Consider the following 13,210-nt stretch of genomic DNA (forward strand, 5'->3'; position numbering starts at 1 on the left):
TTTGACGATGTTTAGTATAAATTTCAGTAGGTTACTATGCATTCCCATTAGCCAGCACACCTGTTCTCTAACCAGCCCGGATGAGTAGGCATTACTGTGGAGTGAGAGTATTTGTCAGGCTAATCATGACTTTTAACTCGGGTTGGAGGCCATCAGCACTCCAGGGAGACCCAAGGAAGACAGGACACGCTTTTCCCCAACTCGCCTCCAGCATTTATGTAGGCAACCCTCCCCCCAACCTTGGCCCCTTAGTGGTAGCCAAGGCTCCTGGGAAGCATGTTAGAGCTGGATTTCTGACCCTCATCCTAGACTTTCTGTTTCAGTTAGTCTTAAAGTGGGGCCCAGAAATCTGTAGCTTTAAAGTTGCACAGGTAATTCAAATATACAGCCATTTGGGAACCGCAGCTTATAACATACCATATTAAATGTCATTTTGCAAAGGCTTAAAAATAAGTGGGATTGACATTAATTCTTCTAACAAGACCACTCCCCAGAGAGTCCTGTGATCATAGGCAGTGAAAATGTTGGTCCAGCCCAAGCTTGCTTTTTACCTAGAAAGTCTTCTTTATCCCCCTTCTCGTTGCAAACCAGGGACAAGCAGTTGCAACCGTGGACGTCATCTGGTGGTAGTTACTGTTGTGCTCAGGATTTTGGAAAGACGTCTGTTTATTTGGCTCCACACAAGCCTGTCAGTCCCTGGGGATTTGTGGCATTTGCAGAACTTACAAGGCAGGCAACATAAAAATATATAATTCATAGAGTGAACTATTTTGGAGCTCCCTTCACTTTTACAAATTGGCCATAAAATAGAAACCACAGACATAACATTCATATAACCATAGTTGCCAAGAATGAAGAATCATTTGGGGAGTGGGGGAGGATGAGGACTTTCAGTGTGTACTTCTTTATAGGGCATCCAAAGAAAGAGTAAATGTTCAAAATTTGTATGTGATTCCAGTTGGGATATGGTTTTTCTCCTGACAATTGTCAAATATCTGTTGAAAAAGGGACTGGGCTATTGAGGTTGACCTTAAGAGTCGTTTGAAAGTCATCAAACTTATCATCTGAAAGCATTTGCTTGTCTTGATAGACATTTCAAGTGTATTTAGGATTTCATATATGTTTTACTATGACTTATTGCTTTCTGGTTTTCCCTTTCCTGGTGGAAGTGGTTCACAGTATCCAAGGCTCTGTGATTGCCTACAGTAGACTGGGGGAAGGAGCAAAGGGGAAACTGGATTTTTTTTTCTCCTCTTCACCCATTAGCTGCTTTGACATTCTGGGAATTGCATTAGCTTCTAAAACATGTCTTCTGGAAGGAGAATGAGAGCCCACTCAACTCCTGTCTGTTCCATCTGAGCATTGCAGAGACTTGGGTAATGGGTGAGTAATGGCCAGTGACACTGGTTGTGATGACTGACCGTTGACAAAATAGCATTTAATGGAGCTGGACACATGCAAGATATAAAAGAGGAAATAGTCTCTCTCACAGAAGTCATACTAAAAATTATTTTCACCATTTGATGTTATATTAGAGTGTCTTCTTAGGGGTCAGGAGAGCCACGAGCTGGGTTTTAGTTGTTATGTGCCACTTTTCGATCTTGAGAATGCCAATTGATCTCTCTGAGCCTTGGTTTGCTCATCTAAAAATAGTCATGATATCTCCCTCACAGAGTAGTTGAGAGGATGAAAACACAGCATAAGAGGAAACTCGAGCCAAGCTAAACACAATCGGGCTGGGCGTGAGGGTGACAGAGAGCAGTAGTGCTGGGGTGAGGAGGGGATTGGAGTGGGTGGATTATTCATAATTGCTCTAGACTCAAACTCTGTTGTTCTGTGAGTCTATCATCTATGGAGAAGAGGGGGGCACACCGGGGAGTTACTTAGGTGCAATTAGTGATACTTAAATTATTTGGTAATTTAACCTCCCAGAGAAATGCCCAGCTAGAATGAAGACACACTATCGACTCAGTGTCGTTAACAAGGATTAAAAGCGTTTACATGGCACAGAGCCTAGGACAGGGTCAGGGTCAGCCTTTCATAAAAATCAGTTCCTTTTCCCCCTTCTTTTCCAGAAAGAACACTTCAAATAAAAACTGGCAATGATTTTTAAAGCAGACCTTCAGGAGCCGATCTATAGCTCTACCAAAGCGGAGATAAATCAACTTGTTGCTGTTGCTAATTTTATCACCTTATCCAACATCAACACATTGATTTCGCCTGCTTAAATTTGCCAGTTTCCAGAGCATTACATAGGTTCTTTTAGAAAATGATTTAAAAACCCCATCCTAACTTTGAGAAAGGTTTATGTTTGTGATGGTGTATGTTGTGTCTTTAAAAATCACCAGACTGATTCCAGCTTCATCCAAAAACACATTTTTAGCTGTTTTCCTACCCTGTAGCTGTGTATTGGTGTTTAAAGAAATGGTAAAAATAGAGTCACAGTGGGGATTTTAGGCTCTCTTTTCTTTTCAAATGTTATTGTAGATACAGCTGTGGGAATAATGCAGGGATTTTTGTTTTTATGTAAGTTTTTTTTTTTTAACTAAGGTCTGACTGACATGTAACATTATATTAGTTCCAGGTATACAGCATAATGATTTGATATCTACGTACATTGCAAAATGATCACCACAGTAGGTATAGTTAAATATGTAACCATACGTAGTGAAAACATTTTTTTCTTGTCATGACAAAAGTGTTCCTCTTAAATAACAAATATTTATAACTTATTTGGTAAGCTCCCACAAGACTAATGAAAGAATTGGAATGAACATTTTTTTAAAAGATTTTTTTTCTAAACTTATTCATTTGAGAGAGTGCATGAGCCGGGGATTGGGTTGGAAGGAGAGAAGGAACCAGACTCCTGCTAAGCAGGGAGCCCAACTTGGGGTTCAATTCCAGGACCCTGAGATCGTGACCGGAGCTAACGGCAGACGCTTAACTGAATGAGCCACCCAGGCATCCCATGAGCATTTTTTTTTAACTAACAAATAACCAAAAGATAGATAATATCTTTAGTTATTATCAAAAGGAAATAGATGGGAAGCCTGCTCTTGTGTTAATGACTCAGAAATTTCAGGAGACATTAAAGTTTTCACTGAAGGTTTGTAACTATAAGTGCCTCAGTACTTCACGTAAATCTTCTAAGATACGTCTGTACTCTTGGGGTAAAGCACTTGGGAATGTGATAACTCACTACTTCTTAGTCAGCAGTTCATATATAACAAACAGCTCTCCCTTGCTCTACTAGGCTGTGTTAGAAGACAGGGAAGATGCATTCGTCCCAACTCTTAGGACGTTTATTTCTTCAGAGAAATGAAAATTTGTGTTTATATTGGTAGCTCTGTCACTCCAACCTGGTTATTATGGGAAGTCCAACTTACAAACACTGTTAATATCCTATTATATTGCAACCTCCCTCGATCATGACCTCATGAGGAAGACCATATATGAATTATCTGAATATCTGAACTTCTGCCATTGTTGCCAGTGAGCACACTCTTTGGGCACTCACTGACAAAACTATAAGCAAAATGACCTAGTATAATGATTATCTTTCTACCCTGATGCCTTTTATTATCATTTGGTTAGAAAGGTCAGCTGTATTTGAAGATTCTCCTGGTCTCACACTTTAACAGAATCATTGTGTGAGTTGTGTTAAACAGCACATTAAATCCCTCATTGAAGTCAACCAATGTTTGTTGAGGCCCTACATATATGTATATGGCATGTTCTAAGCAGTATGACACACAATAAAAGATATTGACTGGTCCTAAAACAACCACCACCACCACAATAACAAGGTTTTGCTCATTAAAAAAATATATATACTGGAGAAATTATATCAAAATGGTACATGTTATAATTGCTAAGTGAGTGATACAGATATTATGTTTTACTCCAATGGCAAGTAGCCAAATTTACTCTTTAATGGCAGGTTCCAAATTCATGAAATGATACTTTGCATATAAAATATTTCAGAAAGTAAGTAAACCTGTAATTACAATAGCAAAATTCATATTATATACAGTAGGCAAGTTAGGATATTTATGTTCATATTGTACTATAGCTTTGGGCCTTTTTATGGCCTTTTGTTATAGGGTATGTTCTGAATGAAGGACTTCTGAAGATCTTTTGTCAATTGTTACTCAATGTTGAGCATTCAAGATGGAAATATTATCTTTATTGGGGATATAAATATTTAATCAGTGGCTTTTCATAATGGCTTCTTAGTCTATCAAAATCATTATAAACTAGATAATTCAAAAAGAAAAAGAAAAAAAAGGGCATCCATACTGGGAAGGAGGAAGTAAAATTATCTCTGCAGATGACACAATCTTGTATATAGAAAATCCTAAAGAATCCACACAAAAAAGCTATTCGAGCTAATAAATGAATTCAGCAAGACTGAGAACACAGGATCTATATACAAAAGTAAACTGTTTGTATGTCTTCATTGGAGAAGTGTCTGTTCATATCTTCTGCCCATTTTTTGATATGATTATCTGTTTTGTGTGTGTTGAGCTTGAGGAGTTTTTTATAGATCCTGGAAGATGTGGTCCATATACACTATGGAGTATTATGCCTCCATCAGAAAGGATGAATACCCAACTTTTGTAGCAACATGGACGGGACTGGAAGAGATGATGCTGAGTGAAATAAGTCAAGCAGAGAGAGTCAATTATCATATGGTTTCACTTATTTGTGGAGCATAACAAATAGCATGGAGGACATGGGGAGTTAGGAGAAGGCAGTTGGGGGAAATTGGAAGGGGAGGTGAACAATGAGAGACTATGGACTCTGAAAAACAATCCGAAGGGTTTGAAGAGGTGGGGGGGTGGGAGGTTGAGGGAACCAGGTGGTGGGTATTAGAGAGGGCACGGACTTCATGGAGCACTGGGTGTGGTACAAAAACAATGTATACTGTTATGCTGAAAAAAAAAAAAGTAAACTGTTTCTATCAGTGAACAGTCAATCCAAAAACGAAATTAAGAGAACAAATCCATTCAAAATAGCATCAAAAGAGTAAAAGGAGTGTGAGGCTTATATACTGAAAACTACAAAACATTGTGAAACAGATGAAATAAGAACTAAATAAAAGTAGAAAGACATCCCATGTTCATGGGTTGGAAAACTTAATATTACTAAGACAGCAGTAGACCCTAGATTGATCTACAGTTTCAACACAATCCATATCAAAATTTCAATTGCCTTTTTTTTTTAACAGAAATTGACAGGCTAGTTCTAAAATTCATATGGTATGCAAGGGATCCAGTATAGCCAAAAAATCTTGAAAAGGAACAAAGTTGGAGGAACTCACCCTTTTCAGTTTCAAAACTTATAACACAGCAAGAGTAATAAAAACTGGGTGGAACTGGCATAAGAATAAACACATAGATCAAGAGGGTAGAACTGAGAGTCCAGAAATAAACTCATAAATCTATGGTTAGTGGATTTTCAACAGGTGCCCAGCAATTAAGTAGAGAAAGAATAGTCTTCAATAAATGGTGCTGGGACAAATGGCTATTCACACGCAGAAGAATGAAGTTTGATCACTAGCTAACATCATACACAAAATTAATTCAAAATGAATCAAACCTAAATGTTTCCACTAAAACTATAAAACTCTTAGGAGAAAACATTCATGTGTTAGGCAATGATTTCTTAGCTGTAATACCAAAACCATAGCGCACTGAAGAAAACTTAGATAAATTAAACTTCATCAAAATTAAACACTTTTGGACTTCAAAGTACAGTCAAGAAAACCTGTAGAATGGAGAAAAATATTTGCAGATCATATATTCACAAATCGAGAATAAATATAGCACTTTTAAAACTCAATAATAAAGAGACAAATAACCCAGTCTTAAAATGGGCAAAAGATTTGAACAGACATTTCTCCAAAAAAAATATACAAATGTCCAATAAGCATATGAAATGTGCTCAACATCATTAGTCATCCGGGGGATGCAAATCAGAACAATGAGATGCCACTTCACATCCATTAGGATGGCTATTAAAAAAACAGGCAATAGCAAGTGTTTGCAAGGATGTGGAGAAATAGGAACTTTCATGAATTGCTGGTGAAAATATAAAATGGTGCAGCTGCATTGAAAACAATTTGGCAGTTCTCCAAAGAATTAAACAGAATTACCATATGATCCAGCAGTTCCACTCCTAGGATATACACAAGATGAATCAAAAACATATATCCACATAAAAACTTATACACGGATGTTCATTGCAGCATTATTCATATTATTCATAGTAGCCCAAAAGTGAAAACAATCCAAATGTCCATCAACTCATGAACGTATAAACAAAATATGGTATATCTATACAATGTAATCTTATTTGGCCATATAAAGGAATGAAGTGCAGATTCAGACTATAATATGGATGAATTTTGAGCACATTATGCTAACTGAAAGAAGCCAGACACAAAGGTCACATATCATATGATCTTATTTGTAAGAGATGTCCAGTCTGTTATAGGTGAAAACCATAGAGACAGAAAGTAGATAAGTGGTTTCATGGGACAAATCAGTGAGGGAAATGAAAGGTGAGTGCTGATGGGTATGGGGTTTCTTCCAGGGGTAATGAAAACATTCTGCAATTAGATAGAGGTGATGGTTGCACAACTTTGTGAATACATTAAAACCACTGAATTGTACATTTCGAAAGGGTGAGTTTTATTGTGAGTTTTTATTTATGTCTCAATTTTTAGTTACTGGCTTTTTCATGACCACTCTATAAATTAAGTTCTAATAAAGCATAATATAACTGGCAAAGGCATATTGTCATCAAAGCACATATTTGTATATTTTGTTCCTAAGAAAAAACAAAAGAGGCTTCCTAATTAGTCTTACAGTTGACCTGAAATTTTACCAGTTTTAAGTATCAGGACATAAAGAGAGATAATGAGTCCAAGATTACTCTCAAGTTATATTATGAAGGTAAAACATGAGTTCATTGCTTCCATTCTCCCATTGACTTGACAAGGACCCTTCTCATTTAGACTGATTAGACATTTGTTGTTCTGAAGTTGAGGGAAGAATCCTAGTTGCTCTAACCCAAAGTCTCTTTTTTTTTTTTCATTTTATTTTATTTCTTTTCAGTGTTCCAGAATTCATTGTTTATGCACCACCCATTGTTTATGCACCACCCAGTGCTCCATGCAATATGTGCCCTCCTTAATACCCATCACCAGGCTCACCCAACCCCCACCCCAAAGTCCATATATACAATACAATATCCATCAGAAAGGGTGAATAACCAACTTTTGTATCAACATGGACGGGACTGGAGGAGATTATGCTGAGTGAAATAAGTCAAGCAGAGAGAGTCAAGTATGATATGGTTTCACTTACTTGTGGAGCAAAAGGAATAACACCAAAATCTCATATTTGCTCTCTCATTCTTTCCCAGGTGCTACCTTTCCCCAGCCAGGTGGTGTACAACAGAGTAGGCAAGTGTGGGAGTCGTACTGTGGTCTTGCTTCTGAGAATCTTGTCGGAAAAGCACGGATTCAATTTGGTCACGTCAGACATTCACAACAAAACCAGGCTTACTAAAAATGAACAAGTAAGTTGTCTTTGCCCGTGATTCAATGTACTTCTGTGTCAATTCATTTGTGTAATTAGTGGGTGTCTTATAAGACATCCTTCAAACACCTAACAAATGAATACCAGAGTTGCAGCGTCATACTGTATTTTTGCCAGAGTGTAGAAGGAAATTTAAGTTAAAGGATCTGAAGGAAGTCTTTAGATGGGAAGTTTCCCTGAAGGGATACTTCTATTAAGATGGATGAAGGATGGTGTACACTTATCACTGTCTACTTAGCTGAAATTAGCAAGGCATGATTCTCAAATAATTACACCACTGAGCTACAAATTACGCTGACATCCTGACAACAAAAATAACAAAACAATTTTCATATTTCTTTTTCTGCTTTTTTCCACAATTGCCAGAAGTCTTTATGGTCATATTAAAGAGAAAATTCTCTTTGGGCCAGGAATCTGACTGAGTGATAGAGGAGCATGAGCTTCTTGCTATGGTTGAGCTCAGGGGATCTTGAACTTGCAAAGCAGCACTTGGCATATTCAGTGGAAGCCAAAGAATTACCCCATTTCCCAGGAAGAAGTCTGCCTCGATGTGGCCAAGTCATACCAGTGGGCATGCTGGTGGAAGATTAGGGGTGCTGTAGTCTGCGGGGAGGCTATAAAGACAGGTTTTACTCTGTAGCTTCTACAAAAGCAGGGTAAACAGTCTCCATTGAGGTGGCTTGCTCATGTCCAAAAATTAGCCCCAAGGCTCTCACGGTCATTTTATAAGGTCAGTTTTGTTATTGGTCTTAACAAGTTGCTTTTGTCCCCTTAGATACTTGGAATGGATAGCTACCAGCATAACTCTGAGTTTTTCAGAAAATAGAACCAGTAGGATGAAGATAGATAGATAGATAGATAGATAGATAGATAGATAGATAGATACAGTAGATAGATAAAAAGGGGGTTATTATGAGGAGTTAGCTCATGCAATAATGGAGGCCAATAAGTCCCACAATCTGCCATCAACCACCTGGAGACCCAAGAAAGCCATTGGTTTCATTCAGTCTTAGTCCAAATATGAAGGCTTGAGACCCAAGGGAGTCAATGATGTAAATCCCAATTCAAGGACAGGGGAAGACAAGATGTGATAGCCCAGTTTACTCAGTGAGGCAAAAAAAGAGGGGAGAATTCATTCTTCCTCTTCATATGTTTCTATTCAGGACTTCAAGGGAATTGATGATGCCCTTTCACACTGGGGAGGGTGGTCTGCTTTACTAAATCCACTGATTCAAAGGCTAATTTCATCTGGAAACACCCTCACAGACACACCCAGAAATATTACTTAATCTGGGCACCCCTTGGCCACTCAAGCTGACATAATAAAATTAACCATCACTCTACCCAATGAGTACAGAAATTTTGGGAATAAACAAGACACATAGTTTACTATGAGATTGAAACCATAATTATGGAAATTTTTACCCATGCCCACTTCTTTCTGACATAATTCCCACCTTTGAGGCATTCAAAACCTCCCAAACAGAAGGCATCTTGTTATCAATTTACAATAGCCTGATTTTATCTTGGGGGATGGTAGGACTCTCTTAAGACAGTAACTCAACTAGTCATACTCGCCATAAAGCCGGTATGTTCAGTGTCTCCCAGGGCAGAGGTCCAAAATCCCTTTCCTTTGAAAACTTCCATTAAAGGGTCTCTGAGCATCAAGTTTGAACAGTCATTTCCAGTCAGCAAAAAAAATTTTGAGATCAGCTCTTACAGGTTGTGTGGTAGGCTCTCTAGAAAAATGACACTTGGTAACATTTAAGGACCATTTATGAATACCTTGAAAAGGATTAGGTTCTCTTTCATTTCCTTAGCTCATTGAATAGCTCATCTTATCAGGCTGGTTATGCCATTGTCACCACCGGAAAGAAAGTGACTAAATAATTAGCCTATGTTACTGCAATTTTATTACAATTATTAAATTTGCTTTTTCTTGGAGTCTAGGTCGTTGGGTCTGTGTGTCAGATTATATTTAAGTATTCCTACATGTGGAAAGCATGCCCACTTCTCAGATATCTCATAAGACAATGCAGGTTGATTTTAGTGTCCACTGCTGAAAGGGCACAAACAAATCAGAGAGAAGGGATGAAGGTCACCACAGTGTAAGATACTGCGATGTTCAGGAATGCCCTAGAAGAGAAAGGACAAAATGTGGTGTTTAAACTGGGGTTTTGCATCTGCTTTGTTTCCTATGAGAAGCAAATGTGAGCAAGTAAAATACAGTTGTCACTGTCAAGAGAAGCATGTTAGATTTTAAAATAACAATAATTTACTAATGGTACATACATTGTTAAATCCAGAAGGGGTTAAAAACAGAGTCATCGTCCTCCTTTAAAAGAGAGGTTAGCTCTCATCTGTTTGGAATGATTGGCTTGTCTGGAAGCCAGGGAACAGACTAGACAATCTTTTAAGGTTTTTCCAGCCCTGTGATTCCATGATATATTTATATAACTTCCAGCATAATCTGTGTATGGTGTAGTTGAAACACTTCTGATTCCTGTGGTCAGTGTGACCTAGAATGTATAGCATTACTTCATGATTCCAGATTCCTATTAAATTATAAGGCAAGTCTTAAAAACTGCAGGCAATGATAAGGTAGGAAAAAACAAACATTTTGGCTGTGACAGCAAATGTAGCAAATGACAGCTGCGTCTCTGCTTCTAGCTGACTGGTGGGACATGCAGAGACAAGAAGCTCAAGAATGCTAAAAGGAACTCTTTCCCCTGTTATAGGCATCCCTTGTGCTCAAGTTACGGGGCATTAAACAAGCAAGGAAAAAAATATTATTTTAACCTAGTATATTCAAGAAATAATTTGCAGTAAGAATAGTTCCTCTGCTTGGTAATTTATTAAAGGAAAAAGGAAGATGTGATTTTGGAGATGAGTTAACATTTTACAGTCAGTGGTTCTCAACCTTTAAGTCGGGAGCTCTGATGACATGTTCCTATGGAAACACTGTTCCCCACAGCTAATAACAATCCCACTTCAGGTGCTGCATGAGTTAAACAGGCCCTTGTGGGCTGGCCCGGTCTCTCTCCACCATGTAGAACATTTCTTTTATGAGAAAATGTGTTCCAAGTTCCCAACGACTGACTTACAAATGAACTTTAGAATAGTATCCACTCATAAGACTGGAATTATCTATATCATTCCATTCATACACAAAGGCACTTCTCAGGGCCAGAGTCAAATTTGTGCATACATTTCTCCCTAGAGGATAGCTGTCATTAGACACACACACACACACACACACACAGAATACGAAGTTTAAGTCTATTTAATGGAATAAGACACTAAAGGGATTATTAAAAAGGAAAGGGAGACCGAAGACTCCAAATGTTACATTACCTATAAAAATCCCATTACATGTGCCCTTATAGAAACAGAAAGACCACTGAAGTTTCTATGTTTAAAATTTTACCTCAACAGAAGAGTGTAGACACCTGCTGCTGGCCAAATGCTAGACCTTTCCAGGACATAAGTTGCAAGCCCATGAACACATCATCTCGTGTATACTCTGAAACCAGATTTTGGTGTCTTGGGCTGCTTTAGATAATCTCTTAAAAAATCAGAAAATGGCGATGATATACAATTTGAAAGCTAGGGAACTGTTTTTCCAGAAGACATGAGTGTGATCGCCAAAAGACTCATAACCATCTTCGTTAATGGTCTGATGCTATTTCAGATCATGGCTCTGAGTGCAGTGAAGGTCAAAGTGCACCACAGGCACATCATGGACATAAAGGATTCAAAATTATTTCATTGTTGTGGGAGAGGGGCAAAAACTGTTAGCACAGGAACCAAAGAGATCGAGAAAGGAAATAATTTTACTATTTTTATGTCAGAGCTACTGAGAATCATAGATTGGAAACGGTACCTACCGCAGGCTCATTATTTTACCTTATTACTTCATGTCATTCTTGTGGGCCAGAAGATACACCAGTGAGTGGGTACAAGTCTTAATTTTATGGATGGGAAAATCAAGGCACCCAGATTAAGTCACCTTCCAAATATAATCTAATAGAACATCTGTGCTGCTTGGACTTGAACCTAGGTCTTCTTGAATCCAAAGCCATTCTCCTGATGCAGTGACTTTCCATTCTGGCAGCAGAGCAGAATCTGTAGCAGAGTCTTTTGAAACATATAGTTGCAATGGCCCTTCTCCTAGAGATTCTGGGGTAGAGGCCAGAAAACTTTGTATTTTTTGTTTTTAATGAAATGTCATAAAGGGTTAGGAATCCTGTCAAAACTATCATATCAGCATTTCCTTAAGTGTGTTCCTGAAAATCTTAATCCTCTGAGATATTTTTAAAGAAAATACCTCGGGGGACAGGGGACACCTGGGTGGCTCAGTCATTAAGCATCTGCCTTCAGCTCAGGTCATGATCCCAGGATTCTGGGCTCAAGCCTGCATTGGGCTCCCTGATTGGCGGGAAGCCAGCTTCTCCCTCTCCCACTCCCCTGGCTTGTGTTCCCTCTCTCACTGTGTCTCTCTCTGTCAGATAAATAAATAAAATCTTTTTTTTTTTTTAAAGGAAGAAAATACCATCGTTAAGTAAATTTAAGGGAATGGTACCCCTAGCTCCCCCTTGGGAAGATTTATACCAATTGTTCACATTTTAAGGACTAAGAATTCTTTCAGTTAAAACCCAAATTAACAATCAGTGAACTGGCTTTCCCTTAGAGTTTTCCAGTCTTAGTTGGCCAGGGGAGGCTTCCTGAGAGCTTGTGGCTGTCATGGGAATCCCACAGAACTCCCACTCCTAGCTTGAAAAATGCTGTGCCAGCCTCTTCTGTCACTTCTGCCCATCATGCCAGGAAAGTCTCCTCTTTCCCTATAAACTTCACATCTGCTTTGACTGTCTTCAACAACTATTCAAATGATCCAAACCTTGAAAAGTATTCAAAGGGCGGAAGAGACAGACACCCTGTGCCCTTGCACTCTGAGCTGCTTCTGTCTCTAGGTCAAAACCAGAATTGCTTCACCATTGTTGGAAACTTCCCTTTGCCTTGCCTGACTGTGACAACGTAGCATGGCAGCTCCAAAAAGGAAAACTCACCTGCAGAGACCACGTTGGAACTGGAGATAATCTAGAGGCCATGGGGACCTCTCCCAGGTGTCTGCAACAGGGGCATCTGGCCTCTGTTTGCTAACAAATGTTCAGTTGCTCCTTTCCAGAGCCGGTCTTGCTAAGATGTCTTCATTCACTTTGGTGAATATTTATTGAGGACTTACTAATCATGCTGTATATTGAGCCCCAGAGAACGCACTAGATGTTTGTGCACCTTGTTTCTAAGCCTTCCATCGACATTATTAGGAAGGCTATGCCACCCCATATCATGGGAAGGAGCAAGTGTTCAAGAAGAATAGGGGAGAACAAGACTTGAAAGGGAACTGGGGTCAAATCCTGGAGAGCTCTGAACGCTAGGTTGAGGAGGTAGAACTTTATTCAGTGGGTAGTAGGAAGCCATTAAGTCACTCTTAATCATGACAAGCATCAAAATCTTCTTGGGAGCTTTTTCACGATGCATGTTTCCTGGTCCTACGACAAAGTACTGAGTTAGACTCTTAAGGGTAGACTCTTAAGGGTAGACCC

General features: G+C 38.8%; 1 protein-coding gene across 1 annotated transcript in view; it reads left to right on the top strand.

Moving 5' to 3' along the window:
* The window catches only part of UST (uronyl 2-sulfotransferase), a 299,665-nt gene that overhangs the window by 167,296 nt on the left and 119,159 nt on the right, over positions 1-13,210 (top strand). The window contains exon 3 of the mRNA XM_047733878.1: positions 7,432-7,587. Within this exon, the coding sequence (XP_047589834.1) occupies positions 7,432-7,587 (156 nt within the window). The remainder of the gene's footprint in view (positions 1-7,431; positions 7,588-13,210) is intronic.

This window comes from Lutra lutra, chromosome 6, assembly GCF_902655055.1.
Source record: "Lutra lutra chromosome 6, mLutLut1.2, whole genome shotgun sequence".
In the NCBI taxonomy this organism is placed as follows: domain Eukaryota; kingdom Metazoa; phylum Chordata; class Mammalia; order Carnivora; family Mustelidae; genus Lutra; species Lutra lutra.